The 14,436-nt window shown below is 40.0% G+C and overlaps 1 protein-coding gene across 1 annotated transcript; it reads left to right on the top strand.

The window, feature by feature from the left end:
- Positions 1 to 409: 409 nt before the first annotated feature.
- Pdk4 (pyruvate dehydrogenase kinase 4) lies at positions 410 to 13,300 on the top strand. The gene is made up of 11 exons (XM_028779168.1): positions 410 to 665; positions 1,590 to 1,731; positions 3,932 to 4,003; positions 4,741 to 4,925; positions 5,101 to 5,187; positions 5,631 to 5,708; positions 7,566 to 7,642; positions 9,229 to 9,327; positions 9,527 to 9,637; positions 9,929 to 10,042; positions 11,151 to 13,300. The coding sequence occupies exons 1-11, from the start codon at positions 536 to 538 to the stop codon at positions 11,292 to 11,294; spliced, it is 1,239 nt and encodes a 412-aa protein (XP_028635001.1). The 5' UTR covers positions 410 to 535; the 3' UTR covers positions 11,295 to 13,300.
- Positions 13,301 to 14,436: the final 1,136 nt, after the last annotated feature.

The raw sequence follows: 14,436 nt of genomic DNA, 5'->3' as shown, positions 1-14,436 counted from the left end.
GTTTCTGGCGAGGAATGCATGACATTGAGGTGGCTCCTGAGTTGTAAACAAGGACAAGTCTGGGCGGGCCTGAAGCCCCTGGCGACCTGGGACCTATCCTAAGGGGACCAATCTCTGGCCCACGTCTTCCCGGATGCCCGCTGTAGCTGCTCCCTTACCCCACCCCACCCCTGCCTTTCCCTCACCCTTTGCCCCTTCCTTGCAGGCCGTGGAAACCGTGTCAGGATCACTGTGCCAGGCATTTCTAGTGACCAAGGCCAAAGGGAGGAGCCCAAAGTTCTTTCTCTGAGCTGATTGGTGTGGCCCCAAGTTCAGAGTCCCAGGGCCTCCTCCTGGCTGGAGTTGTGGAGAGGGCGGGGAGGTAAATAAAAGGCAAGACAGCAGGAGGTGGGAAGACACAGTGTCAACCGTTCACCCAGCACCCGGGACCCTGAGCCCACAGCGCTCTTGCTCCTCCTGCTCGACAGCGCTCCTGCCCTTCAACTCTCGCCAACCCTACGGATCCTAGCCACTGTCAGCCTAGGTGGGCGTCAGGATGAAGGCAGCCCGCTTCATGATGCGCAGCGCCAGCTCGCTGAACAGCGCCGGCCTGGTCCCCAGGGAGGTCGAGTTGTTCTCCCGCTACAGCCCGTCCCCGCTGTCCATGAAGCAGCTGCTGGACTTTGGTGAGAGGCGATGCAGGGCTCAGGAGGGTGGCGCTGAGGCTGGAGAAGCCCCAGGATGGGAAGGGCTGAGTTCAGGGCTAGGACAACTGAGGCCTGTTTGGCGCAAGAACTCAGGAGTCTCAAAAGGCTGTGCACCTGTTTTCCTAGTTTGGTTACTTTCTGACAGTTTGTACCAGAAGTCTAGGTCATATTGATGCTCAACTTCGATTCTACTTTCCTCTTGTCTCTGTCTAGATCTTTGAGTTGAAATACATATTCGCTTTCAGCCACCACTTTAATAATGGACTAGAAACTAACTCCTTTCTTCCCAATGTGGCACTCCCTAATAACATAAACTCACCTTAGACTGATAGATTTTAATCGGTAGATTTAAACTCGTACCACGACCTCCACGCATTCTGCTCACCTCTTAGCATGTCTAACAGACATCTTTAGTATTTCGCCTTTATTGCTTTACAAGTATTTACATTACTACTAAAAAGAAAAAAGAAAAGAAAAAGACGGTTACTCCCTTTCTGCAGCAGTGGTATACGGTGTTGTTTGTTGCTAGTCTGGAACCGCTTCTGCCTCCTTCTACTCAGATCCTGTCAAGTTCGTACTCATTAGAGGACGTGTTGTTGACTTTGTAGTACAGGATGGCCCTGAACTCACAGATAGGAATAACTAGAAAGTGGCCTGATTTCTCCAGAGTGATTTTTTTTTCCAGAAAGAAAATAAACAGTATTTCCTCTATGTTGGTCACTCTTAAAAGGAAAAGAGGGTAGGGGGAGTAGGACCAAAAGAAAAAGACACTAAAGATCTGTCCTTAAAGTATCTATACGCACTAACTTAACTCTGGTTAAGATATCATTTTACAACATTTATGTTTGCTATTTATTCTCAATTCCCCCCAGCCCCAAACTGAACATGTTTCACTCACTACAGGTTCAGAAAATGCCTGTGAAAGAACTTCCTTTTCTTTTCTGAGGCAAGAATTGCCCGTAAGACTAGCCAATATCCTGAAGGAGATCGACATCCTCCCTGACCGATTAGTGAATACCCCTTCGGTGCAGCTGGTGAAGAGCTGGTAAGGGTCACACTGTTTTGAAGTCTCTGACTTTAAAAGTTACCTGAGTACCGCTTCTTATACCATATTAACATCATACTTGGATAATAGGTGGTCTTAACAGAAAATAGCTTTGAAAGTTGTAACTAAGTTTGTATTAACTTAGGGCAGGTTATCATTAAGATTGTTATTAATCTACAAATAGATGTTTTTTAATATCCTTTAAAAAAATCATTCCTCTTCACTTTGGGGGTGTGTGGCTTCTGTTTTTGCTTTAGTTTCCTTTTCCTTTTTTTCTTACTGTTATTTGGCTCTTAAGAGAGGATCTGGTGAAGCACAGACTTCCTGGAACTCCTTATATAGCTTAGGATGACCTTGAAGTCCTCTCTACTTACCCTCACCTCCTAGCTGCTGGGATTATAAGCCTGTACTACTATACCCAACTTCCATTACAATATAATTTGGGCATATGAAATAAGTTTGAAGAATAATCAACATTTGAATTTTTTAAATGTTTTGCTTTACATAACAAAAGATAGACTCTGAAATTGTACAAACAATCCTTTGCTTGGAAATTGGTGGAGATGTCTGCTGTTTAGAGAGGGTCTAAGTTTTATACCTTACCAGCCACTAGCAAAATGAGCCTTGGGTTCAAATTCTGCCTTTGCATCCTTAGCATCTTAGCAAGCGTCTTAAACCCTCCACTGCCTCCACTGCTGGCACCTATTGTTACAAGAGATGCTGAATATAATTAGATGAAGTAATTTATTTCTCATACATACAAAGCAAGCACATGACCAGCATTTGATCTCAGTTACTTTGATTTTGTCTTTAAATGAAGAGTACTGATGCCTAGCAGGCAGATGTTTGGAGGGTAGATCCATGCTATAGACTGTGGTAGATAAAGAGACCTACCCTAGTCCATTGATGGTGCAGCATACCAACCAGTGATTGAAGAAATATGGTATGCCAATAGGATGATTCCAATCTGAAATGTTATGTGCAGTCTATCGTACCCATAGCTACTGTCAAGACTTCAGTTCTCCGGCAAAGGCATACAGTCGGGGAAAAAAATCAGAAATGCTTTTGTTTTCCTCTTCTTCTTCTTCTTCTTCTTCTTCTTCTTCTTCTTCTTCTTCTTCTTCTTCCTCTTCCTCTTCCTCTTCCTCTTCCTCTTCCTCCTCTTCTTCTTCTTCTCCTATTTATTCATTAATCTTTTTTTACAGTCCAAACTTTATCCACCTCCCAGTCTACCCTCCGACTGTTCCACATCCCACACCTCCTCCCCCTCATTTCAAAGAGGATGTCCCCATCCCACCCCTACTCCACCATACCTCCCCACTTCCTGGGGCTCCAAGTCTCTGCAGGGCTAGGTGCATCTTCTCTGACTGAGTTCAGACCTGGGCAGTCCTCTGCTATATATGTGTTGGGGGGGATCATATCAGTTTGTGTGTACTGCCTGGTCAGAGACTCAGTTTCTGAGAGATCCCTGGGATCCAGGTTAGTTGAGACTGCTGGTCTTCCTATACAGGATTGCCCTCCTCCTTAGCTTCTTCCAGCTTTTCCCTAATTCAACCACAGGGGACAGCAGCTTCTGTCCATTGATTGGGTGTAAATATCTGCATTTGACTCTTTCAGCTGCCTGTTGGGTCTTTTGCAGGGCAGTTAGTCTCCTGTTTGTAAGTACCCCATAGCATCAGTAATAGTGTCTGGCCTTGGGGCCTCCCCTTGAGGTGGATCCCAATTTGGTCCTATCACTGGACCTCCTTTTCCTCAGGCTTTTCTCTATTTTTGTTCCTGAGATTCTTTCAGACAGAAACAATTCTGGGTCAGAGTTTTAGATTGTGGGATGGCAACCCCATCCCTCCACTTGATTCCCTCCCTGTCTTTCTGCTAGAGGTGGGCTCTACAAGTTCCCTCACCCCACTGTAGGACATTTTATCTAAGTTCCCTCTTTTTGAGTCCTGAAAGTTTCTCACACTTTCTTAAAGGTTGATTCTGAGTATTTTTAGTAGAAGAAATGACAACATTTGCCAACCAAAGTGGTCAGGAAGATAGAGAGTGAAAATTGCAGCTTTAAACATACCTTAACTTATTATTTTCCAAACATTTTGAAGGAAGGTTCCAATTTGAAACATAGTGGTTCCCTTCCCCTATCTGATCATTTCTAAAGATATTTTAATTGCATCTGACATTAATTTCAAAACGTCTCCCTTTACAGGTACATCCAGAGTCTGATGGACTTGGTCGAGTTCCATGAGAAGAGCCCAGAAGACCAGAAAGCTCTATCAGAGTAAGCTTTCTTCTTGATAATAACATGCTAGGAAATCTGAATCCTTCAGGACACATCTCACAGATCTTTTGAAAGCTTAAAGAGCCCCCAGCCTTCCACAGTAAATTGCTACCACGTACAAATTTTGGCTTGTTTGTGGTTTTAGAAGTGGAGAAATGTAGAGCTGAAATGAATGCTAGGTGTGAACCAATGTAGAGGACGTGGAGTTTTAGCTTTCCAAGGTATGCCATGTTTGCTTTAAATTTAGTCCAAAGATTATATTTGCAAGAGAGTTTGCCATAACACAATTTTAATGAACTTCTGAATCGTTAGGGATTGTGTACTTTCTTTGCATGTGACAATTTCTATCTAGCTAGCTAGCAATCTTTTATAAAAAAAAAAAAAAAAAAAAACCTGTGGTTTTATTTTCCACAGTGGCATGCTAGAATCATCTCTGATTTTAAATAGCCTCTAACAAGTAGGCTTAATGAACATTTTTTTTTAATGAAGGCAGCAGTCATAGAGCGAGTAGTTTTATATGGGACCTAGAAATACAAACCCTTTCATGAAGCTGCCTCTTCTGCTGCTGCAGAAGAGTGTAGAGTGGGAGTCCAAAAGAAGTTTCACCCAGAATTTTATAATTGGCTGTGCTTAGGTTGGTCCTGTAAAAAGAGCTTTAGTTTTCTCTGAAGTAACTTAAGGAAGACACGGGTGGGAAACTTCTTTAATGTCCACTAACTATGAATGTTTTGGCTTAGCTTTGTAGACACACTGGTCAAAGTTCGAAACAGACATCATAATGTGGTCCCTACGATGGCTCAAGGGGTTCTTGAGTACAAAGACAGCTGCACAGTGGACCCTGTCACCAATCAAAATCTTCAGTATTTTTTGGACCGGTTTTATATGAACCGCATTTCTACTCGGATGCTCATGAACCAGCACAGTAAGTGAGCCTCTCCATGGATGGCCTAGACATAGGTACTGAGCATACTGTACCCATGGGTATACCATTCTGAGGCTGGGCCCATGACTGGGGGTGGGGGGGTCTCACAGTTCTGGGGCAGTTCTAGTCACCAACCTGAGTTTTATAAAATATTTTTGTTTTCATTTTTCAACAGTTCTCATATTTAGTGACTCAAAGACAGGCAACCCAAGCCACATTGGAAGTATCGACCCAAACTGTGATGTGGTAGCAGTAGTCCAAGGTAATTTCTAGACTTCTGAATTTCTCTTATTGAAAATGTATAATACATGGTTGGTAAATCTGTAATCTAAGTGATTCTGTAAATGAATTTGTGTTCACCATGCTCTGTTTGTGCTTTATGAATTCTGCCGTCAGACTCCCTTGCTTTAGAGTGTCAGGAGTATAAACACTCATTTATAGTATTATAAAATATTTAAACGTAAGTGGTCCATGTGCCATATTCTTATATATTGTATTTGATCTAAAAGCGCACATATTCCTATTGCTACGCTTTCAATAAAATATTGTTTTAATGAAATATTAAAGAGACGTCTTTCATACATATAAGCCAATTCTCCGGTGAATAGAATTTTAGATTAAGTGTAGTAAACGCATTGGATATCACTTGACAACTGTACTTGGAATAAATTTATTTCATTGTTATGAAAAAATTTTCTATTCCAGATGCCTTTGAGTGTGCAAAGATGCTCTGCGATCAGTATTATCTGACATCACCAGAATTAAAGCTCACACAAGTAAATGGTAAGCTGGCAGCAGGAAGACACAAGTAGAGCTATTAAAATGTAGTACTTCGGATCTTTGTCAATACAAAGCAACCTTTGTGTTCTTTTTATTCCCCTGAGCTTACTTAGAATTTGTAAAAGTTCTGTTTTGTTTAAGACAAACTTCTCCCTCTTTGCCGCAGCTGAAAAGCATCAATTGTGTATACTGTTTGCTTGCTATAATTCTTTTGGACAATGATGTACCCGGGCTCCAATGTCTTAGATCAAAGAAAGACTGTTTGCTATATAATATGTAAGGTAATCTCCAGGCATAGTGCCTGCAATCCTAGCACTTAGGAAGTGGAGGAGTTGAAGTTCTTCCTACAAGTCCTTCAACCTCCAGACAAGCTGAACATACCTAAGACTGTCCACCAAAAGAAAATAGAATCCAGTTAGAATACAAAACCAGAAGGATATCTGAAGTACAGAAAGCAGTTGTGAATGGCAGTAACCTTCTCAAGATGTTATTCATGGGACTAGAGAACAAAAAAACTTCATAAATTCCCCTATAAGAAATAAGATAGACACAGGACGACAGATATTGCAAGATTCTGATCATGTGTGATATAAACCCGAATTATTCATAGTCACACAAGCAGAAATTGCAACAGTATTTGTCAAAGATTCAGGGGGAAGAGATAAGGAATTGTTTTTGAATAAGTATAAAGATTCAGTTGTGTAAGATGAATAAGTTCTAGAGATTTGGTGCCCAGCATAGTTAACAGTATTGTAATATACACTTAAGAATCTTTTAAATATGCTTACACTCATGTTGAATGTTGTTACTACAAATTTTTAAAATGTGCTGAGAATATATACTGCTATTTAGAAATGGAACATACTTCAAACCTTGAATTCTATGCTTGTCTGCTGAGATGAGGTCTTCACATATGGAACTGATCATATAATTGATGCAAGGGACAAATGTGTATCTTATTCTCTTCTATTCCAGAAGAGAGTGGCTTCTCAGATCAAGGCACGCTTAAATTGAAATGATCATTCCTTTACATTCTGAGTATATTTTTTCCTAGTAATATATACAGTGATAGTTATTAGAGGAGAGATTAATAGTTGTTGATTTAAGTAGACTAACTCATAGACAGAGGGCATGGGAATGTCAGAAAACAATAAAATCAAAGCAGGGAAACTGACAATGACGAACCCAGAGTAAGCAGAATTGTGTAATACTTGGGGATAAACTGCTCAAACCGTTGGACAAAACAAAGGCAGGATTGTGCCAAGGCTTCCCTGTGTTTACTCAGTCAAACTTTTTCAAAGCCCTGGGGCATCAAAGAATACTTTTATTTTTGTTTTCAAACAGTATCATGAGGCTTGTGTTTCTGTTTTCTTTATCCTATTGGGAAAGCTTAAACACATTTAGCTTCTAGGATTTAATATTCTGGGAATTTAAAAATAAAACATGTCACTTAATATGTATTAAAATATGAAAAGTTACAGCTACTACTAATTCCTCCTCTCTTCAAATGCATTTAGTTTTATTACTGAAATTGTATGCTTTAAACACGTTGAAAATAGACTTCATTCATTTAATGACTTCATTTATTCCACAATCTCACACTTCAGCCAACTACATACATTTACAGGGAAATGCAAGCGTTAATCTTGAATACTAAGGAGCAGCTGGAACCGCATTGGATATAAAAGCCAGCTGTCTTTACTGTTTAAAAGGGAATGTTTTAAGTCACCATTTTCAGGTGGTAAAAAATGGCAGCTATCCCAATCTTGTCTAGAACTAAAACAGTAATCTAACAGACTTGGAGGTTCATATCAGCAAAATAGTTGTTTCCCAATCCTAATGAGTTTAATCGTTTTCTAGGAAAATTTCCAGGCCAACCAATCCACATCGTGTACGTTCCTTCCCACCTTCACCATATGCTCTTTGAACTCTTCAAGGTATGATATTTCCCAGCAATTGTAGCTTTGTCTCTAAATACTTCTGTACTCACAATTTTATCATTCCCCATGAAATAAGACCCTCTGTACATTCTCCCAAGAATTCTTTTGTATAACGAAGCCATGTAGCGAGTGATTGGGAAAGCGCACAAGATCACAGTAAAATAATGTGTTTGAAAATATACAACATGGTTTATTATATCTCAGTACTGTAGAGTAGAGACTGTGCTCCCATCATTTCTTCAGATTTGTAACAAAGCACTAGTCATTTATTCTTTAGAAGAGGTCATGGGGTGTCTCTGGGAATGAAGTCTTACAACCTCGCACTACAGACTCTACCACTGCAGACTCCAAGGCAGGGAGAGGTCTTGTAGGTAGGGTCAGTGGTGTCCAGGATTCTGAATTTCCAAGGATGTGATGGTAATCCACAGTCAACACTTTCTAACCAGCCTACAGAAGCCTGGTTCTCAGTATGTGCCATTACCATCCACAGGCCTTGATGAAAGAAAGATGCACAGAGATAGTTAAGCTCTCTAGATCTGAGAATTTGTACTTCTAACACTGAAGACTCAAAGGCATCTAGTGTGGGTAACTAAATACTGATATTATACCCTCTTATGTGTTCTAAGATCGTACTAACACTCTGAACTTAAGCCAGGAAATAAGAGTTACATGAAGTTTGTGATGTTCTCCAAGGTGATTTCATAGATTGACAGGAGGAAGGAAATCTTTTGAAAGGTAAAATCTGCCTCTAATACTGGCTTAAATCCAGAATGTACTGTTTTCCACCTTACCCTAATGTTTGGCAATGAGGCATTGATTAAACTCCAAATATCTGATCTATTTTATTTTACTTCAGTTAATATCTGAAATCATACATAAACACCAAAAGATAGTGGGAAAGGAAAATAGATCAATGAAATGAGGTTTCACCCACAGGGAATTTCCTGTGTAAGCTCAAGCTGTATTTGAGTTTACTTGATGATGAAAAATACATGATACTTTTGCATAGATTTAGTTTTATTTTAGTTGAATGTTCTAACTCACAGAGTAACTCTCCCATCACTGGTGAAAGGTAAGATGATATTCAGATGCAAATAGAAATTTAATTTAGAATTATTGACTGTCTTTTTAAATAGTAGCAATCTTTTTTTTTCCCCAGCAAGTTTTATAAAAGCCAATAAATTGGTTCAATGATTCACTGTTCATTCCTTATGTAATAGTCTTTGGTGTTTGGATATAAAATGTAATGGAAAGACAGAAAAATAGGGCACTAGGAAATGGACTATAAAAACCAATTTCTACATTTAAATTAAGCTTACAAATAAGAACTTGACAGCCAGCAGAATTGTTTTTCCATTAGACATTACTCCCAGGAGCTATGTTACATGGTAAATGAAGATTTTGAATTATACATTCTACATGACACATTCATAAACGGCTATATTTACAGAGATGTTTTATCACTCACTTAAGAAATAGGAACTTTGAATTAGCCTCTGCCGCTTTTAGTTTAAACATAAAACCAGATATTTATTGGTCTTATTCTTCCTCCACTGGGTTCATTATACTTTTGTTGTCTTTAGAATGCCATGAGGGCCACAGTTGAGCATCAAGAAAACCGCCCTTCCCTGACACCGGTCGAAGCCACTGTCGTCTTGGGAAAAGAAGACCTTACAATCAAGGTGACCACTCCCTGCCTTTTGTTGGAGGTTCTATCTAGAGAGAACTAAAAGCAGTTGATAACAACATGGGGCTCCATTTGGGGCAACTCTTTTAGCCATGTGTGCCCAGTGACTTTGAAGAAAGGAAAGCTCTTTTTCTGTAGACAGGTGTCCATTGTTGGGAAAGTATAGCACTGACCTATTTGTTTGCCCGTTTCAGATTTCTGACCGAGGAGGCGGTGTTCCTCTGAGGATTACTGACCGCCTCTTTAGTTACACATACTCCACTGCTCCAATGCCTGTGATGGACAATTCCCGGAATGCCCCTTTGGTAAGACCAATGATACAGCTGAGGTTATCTCAAGGCCACCTAGTTCTAAACGTATGGTGAGACTTATAAGGAAGTGTTTAAGCAAGATAATCGATTTAGCTCAATAGGCACACAGACATGTGAGAAACATGACAAAGCTAGCTAATGTTGGAGTGAAGATCCTAAGAGCCCCTGGTTGGGAGAAGGAGGTTTTCAAAAATGAACAACAGTGAAGCTCCTAACTCCTTTCCATATTTGGTATCCTGGTGATCCTGTCTGCTTTTTCCCTAACCCTCGACCTTCTACCTCCAGGCTGGTTTTGGTTATGGCTTGCCAATTTCTCGTCTCTACGCCAAGTACTTTCAAGGGGATCTGAATCTCTACTCTATGTCAGGCTATGGGACAGACGCCATCATCTACTTAAAGGTACGCCTGGAACACAGTCAAAAGCCATCTTTTCAGAGCCATGGATTTGTTTGCACCTCTGTGTTCCATGTTCCTCTGTGAATGCTTCAAACCAAGGTAGTCTCAGGAACAGCCAGCTGTTAAAGCTCCTGTTTGGGTGTGTGCACACCATACTTGTACACATCTTACTCAAGAGAGAGCTAAGGTGTGCTCCCTGTCTCAAGTGCTGACTCAAACATAGATTAAGCCCCAGAGTGGCAGCATCCTGATGTGAATCTTTTCAGACAACTTCTCTTTGACATCTGTGCCAGTACCTAGAGTTCTGTTTTACTCAGCCTTGTGGGTAATACATGCTGATGAAAGTTCAGAATAAAACAATAAAAACCCGAGACCTTTGTAACCTTAAGCTGACTCTATTTAAAACCCAGGGGAAAGATTGCTCACAAGCTGTCAGTGGGGTGCCAGGCATTTCCTTTTTAAAATTTAAAACTGAGTACAAATTTTTCTGTCTCAGATAAAGCCTAAATTTGTTTGTTAAGATCACCTTCCCAACTCTGTTTGTCATTTGCCAACTATTTCAACAGAAAATTTATTTATAGCTAGTAAGAACTGCAACATCAGTGGCTTCTAGGCTTCCTCCATTTTGTTTGTTGGAATTAAATACTCACATATCCTTAACGGTCTGAAATACTTGATGCACCTGTTCATTTCTGAAATGGACAAAAGTCTCCAAACTGTCGGGAAGGAAGCCTATAATGGATGACTAGTGTCATCTGAGGTCTCTACCACTGAATCCCAGGTTTCTTTCTGGAAAGAATTGCTTTTCTTTTCAATTCCATTCCATCAGAGGTCTCCAACGGTTATGTGTAAATATTGAACCCAAAAATCTGTGCTCAAATTTACAATCCCACTTCTACAATTTAAGCTTCTATTGAACAAAGATAATAGGTTTTTTTGGTCATCTTTTGTGAAATATCTAGAACATCAATGGGTTTGGTATCTTTTTACCACAATATCAATTAAATGAGAGTACTTGGATATGAAATCAGACCTCTGATTGTATTTTGAATAATGCAGTACAGCCATGCATCATTTCTTTAATTTGTTGTTATCTCTACTTTCCTTTTAGGCTTTATCTTCTGAGTCTGTAGAAAAACTCCCTGTCTTTAACAAGTCAGCCTTCAAACATTATCAGATGAGTTCCGAAGCTGATGACTGGTGTATCCCAAGCAGGGAACCAAAAAACCTGGCAAAGGAGAAGCTGGCAGTGTGAAGAGGAACACGCCTGACACTTTACGGGATCAAAGTGGGTCTATGGCAGTGCTGCTTCGTGAATGTGTGTGGACTCTCATTTCCGCAAAACAAAACCAAGCAAGCTAAAAACAAACGTTAGAACAGACATTGATCCAATGAGGGATGGTGCTTGGTTGAGTGACCCGGGAGAAGTCAGGGCAGGACTCCAGTAGACATCAGGTATCCTGCTTCTCATTTGGCAATGCAGAGTGACTCATGACTATTCCAAATACCGAGAAGTCTGCCTCTGAGTTACAGCTCTTTCTCAACAAGTACAGAGTTTGAGGGTTGCAGTTTCAACAGCTGAATGTTTGAGGGGTCTTCCTGCCATCCAAATATATTGGTGTTTAGTGAACATCAATTACCACTGTTTTCCTGCCGTGCAAAGATTGGAGCATTGGCAGAACTGTGTGTAAATATACATTTGATAGGTGTTGGGATGCTCTAGAAAGGACAGGATGGAAGGAATCAAAGCACTTTATTGAGCTTGAGGCTGGGCATTGCAACCTACGTGTAATCTCAGAAGAAAAGCTTCACTGTCAAGACAGCTCTAGTACAGTGCAGCTTTTTCTGTTTGGTCTGCACTCAAAAAGCCATGTCTTTTGGCTGGTGCCTAGTCTTGAGTGAAATGTTAAATATACACTGACCTCAGGAAGTTGGGTTCGAAAGGGAGATAAATTGCCAAAGTGGTCCAAGGATTGTGTATGTGGAGAAATCCATGTTAGAGAAAGAAATCATGTACTCAGAACTTTGCTGTGAAGAAATGGCTGTTCTCTAACTGGAAGTAGTGAAAAATCCAAGGGTATCTACTTTCTACTCTCAAAAATATGTGCATTTTATATTTTATTTTTATTCTCTACACTCTAACATATCTGTTCAAACTTTTCTAGTTGCCGATTGGCTTGAGAGTGTTAAATTTTAAATCCCTCTTGGAGTACCTTCTTTGAGAGTAGTCTGGAAGTAAACTGTTCTCATATCAGGATGATGTCATTTGTGAAACATGGAGACATCAAGAAGTATTGACTAAAAGCTGTGATGTGCTTGAGGCTTGGGAAGTTGAAGGTGTAATTGTCAGCTCAGCAGGAGGTCATCCATGTAGACCACCCATAGAAAAGAAAGGAAAAAATGAGAAACAAGGGAAGGAATGGGGAGAGGGAAGGAAGGAAGGAAGGAAGGAAGGAAGGAAGGAAGGAAGGAAGGAAGGAAGGAAGGAAGGAAGGAGAAGGCAGGCATCTTCCTATTTCCCCACAAGCTAACCCAAAGAATCCTCTATTTTTCCTGGGTAGGGAAGAGGACAAATTGGTGTCTTTGAAAATAGTATGGCTTCTTCAATGGGTCTCACGCTTACAAGATAAGGTGAAATAATAAATGAATTTGTGTCAAATTAATGTTGAAACATTTTTCTGCATTGTAATATTATCAGTCCTGTGTGTCAATTGAGTTTGAAATTTGCATTTAATTTCACAGTGACCTAGAGCTGAGGTGCTTCTGGTGGTGGCAACAGGAGCCACAACTATTTGTTTTGCATTGCAGATGTTATCCTTAAAGGTTCTAGGCAGTGACTTTGAAAGCAGGACTTTGACTCCAGCATTGATTGATCACACAAAACTGTCAACATTTGGATTACCTGTTGTATCGTTGTTTTGTTGTTGATGTTTTCATTGAAATTTCAGCTACATGTTTGTACACATGAATACTTGTGTTTACCAAAGATCTAAGGCATTTGGCTAATTAGATCAAATACCATAAGCTATGTGCAAAGTAATAGAAAAAATCTTTAGGATCTCCATAGCATCAACTGTGTAAATTAAATCAAAATAGTCTTTCCTATTATTTATGAATCCACAGGAGACTTTAACACATGTAGATGGATGCTAAATGCCCAGACCCACTTAACTTATTAATGTGTGAATTACATTTATGTTTTTAGTTTATATGCAGAGAAATGTGATAATTTTATAATAAATATTTTTATTATAATAGTAATGTGGTGTTCTAAAATTCTTTTCTTGAATAATCTCAAAGTATAATGAATGATTTCAACTAAAGGCATTCCTCCCATTTTTATTTAAATGTATACACTTGGCATAGGCTTTGAAAAGTATTAAAAACAACTTTAAAATTCTAATTTTAAAACAAAAGTCTTTTAGAGTAGTTCAGAAATTGTGGTTGTCTTTTTTTTTGTTTGTATATTCTCCATGAACATACAGAACTAAAACATGTTTACCTACAAGTATTTATTCAGCAACTGTTTGGTAATGCATGTTTCCTAGAATTTTCATGATCCCTGTTCTTTCTTTTTTATTAATTATTTATTTACTTTCCAAATATTGTCCCCCTTCCTGACCACCCCTCCATGAGTTCTCCCACCCCTTCCCCTTTGCTTCTGAGAGGGTGCTCCCCCACCCACCCACTCATCCACCCACTCCCACCTTACCCCACTAGCATCACCCTTCCCTGGCATGCTTCCTGGGCATTAATTTTCTACAGGATTAAAAGCATTCTTTCCCAATGAGGACAGACAAGGCAGTCCTTTGCTACATATGTAGTGGGGGCCACAGACCAGTCCATGTATCCTCTTTGGTTTGTGGCTTAGTCTCTGGTAGCTCTGAGAGGTCAGGTTAGTTGATACTGTTGTTATTCCTATAGAGTTGCAATCCCCTTCAGCTCCTTCAGTCCTTCCCCTAGCTCTTCCTCAGGGGTCCCTGATCTTAGTCCAGTGGTTGGCACTAAGTATCTGCATCTGTCTCAGTCAGCTGCTGGTAGAGCCTCTCAGAGGATAGCCATGCTAGGCTCCTGTCTGTCAGTGCAACGTGGCATCAGTAATCATGTCGGGGTTTGATGCCTACCCATGGGATGGATCCCAAGTTGGACCAGTCACTGGATGACCTTTCTTTCAGCCTCTGCTCCATGTATGTTCCCTTTTCTAATTTCACTTAATGTGGTATTTGCATGCACACAGTGAAATTCAAAAATAATAACCTAAATAATTGAAATAACTTTGACTTAAGAATCTGTATGATAATAAACTAAGAGAAAAAGTAGAAATTACTAAATTAGGGACAACAGGACAGCCTGATGAGTAAAGGTAACTTTCACCAGGTCTGAGATTTCAGTTCAGT

Source organism: Grammomys surdaster, unplaced genomic scaffold, assembly GCF_004785775.1.
Source record: "Grammomys surdaster isolate TR1022 unplaced genomic scaffold, NIH_TR_1.0 345, whole genome shotgun sequence".
Taxonomy (NCBI): Eukaryota; Metazoa; Chordata; class Mammalia; order Rodentia; family Muridae; genus Grammomys; species Grammomys surdaster.
This window is presented reverse-complemented; position numbering and strand designations above follow the sequence as displayed.

Excerpts from the sequence above, each read along its gene's own strand:
- Pdk4 (XM_028779168.1), top strand. The coding sequence starts at position 536 with ATGAAGGCAGCCCGCTTCATGATGCGCAGCGCCAGCTCGCTGAACAGC. Across the intron at positions 1,732-3,931 it reads GTGCAGCTGGTGAAGAGCTG|GTACATCCAGAGTCTGATGG; the intron begins GTAAGGGTCACA and ends CTCCCTTTACAG. Across the intron at positions 4,926-5,100 it reads GATGCTCATGAACCAGCACA|TTCTCATATTTAGTGACTCA; the intron begins GTAAGTGAGCCT and ends ATTTTTCAACAG.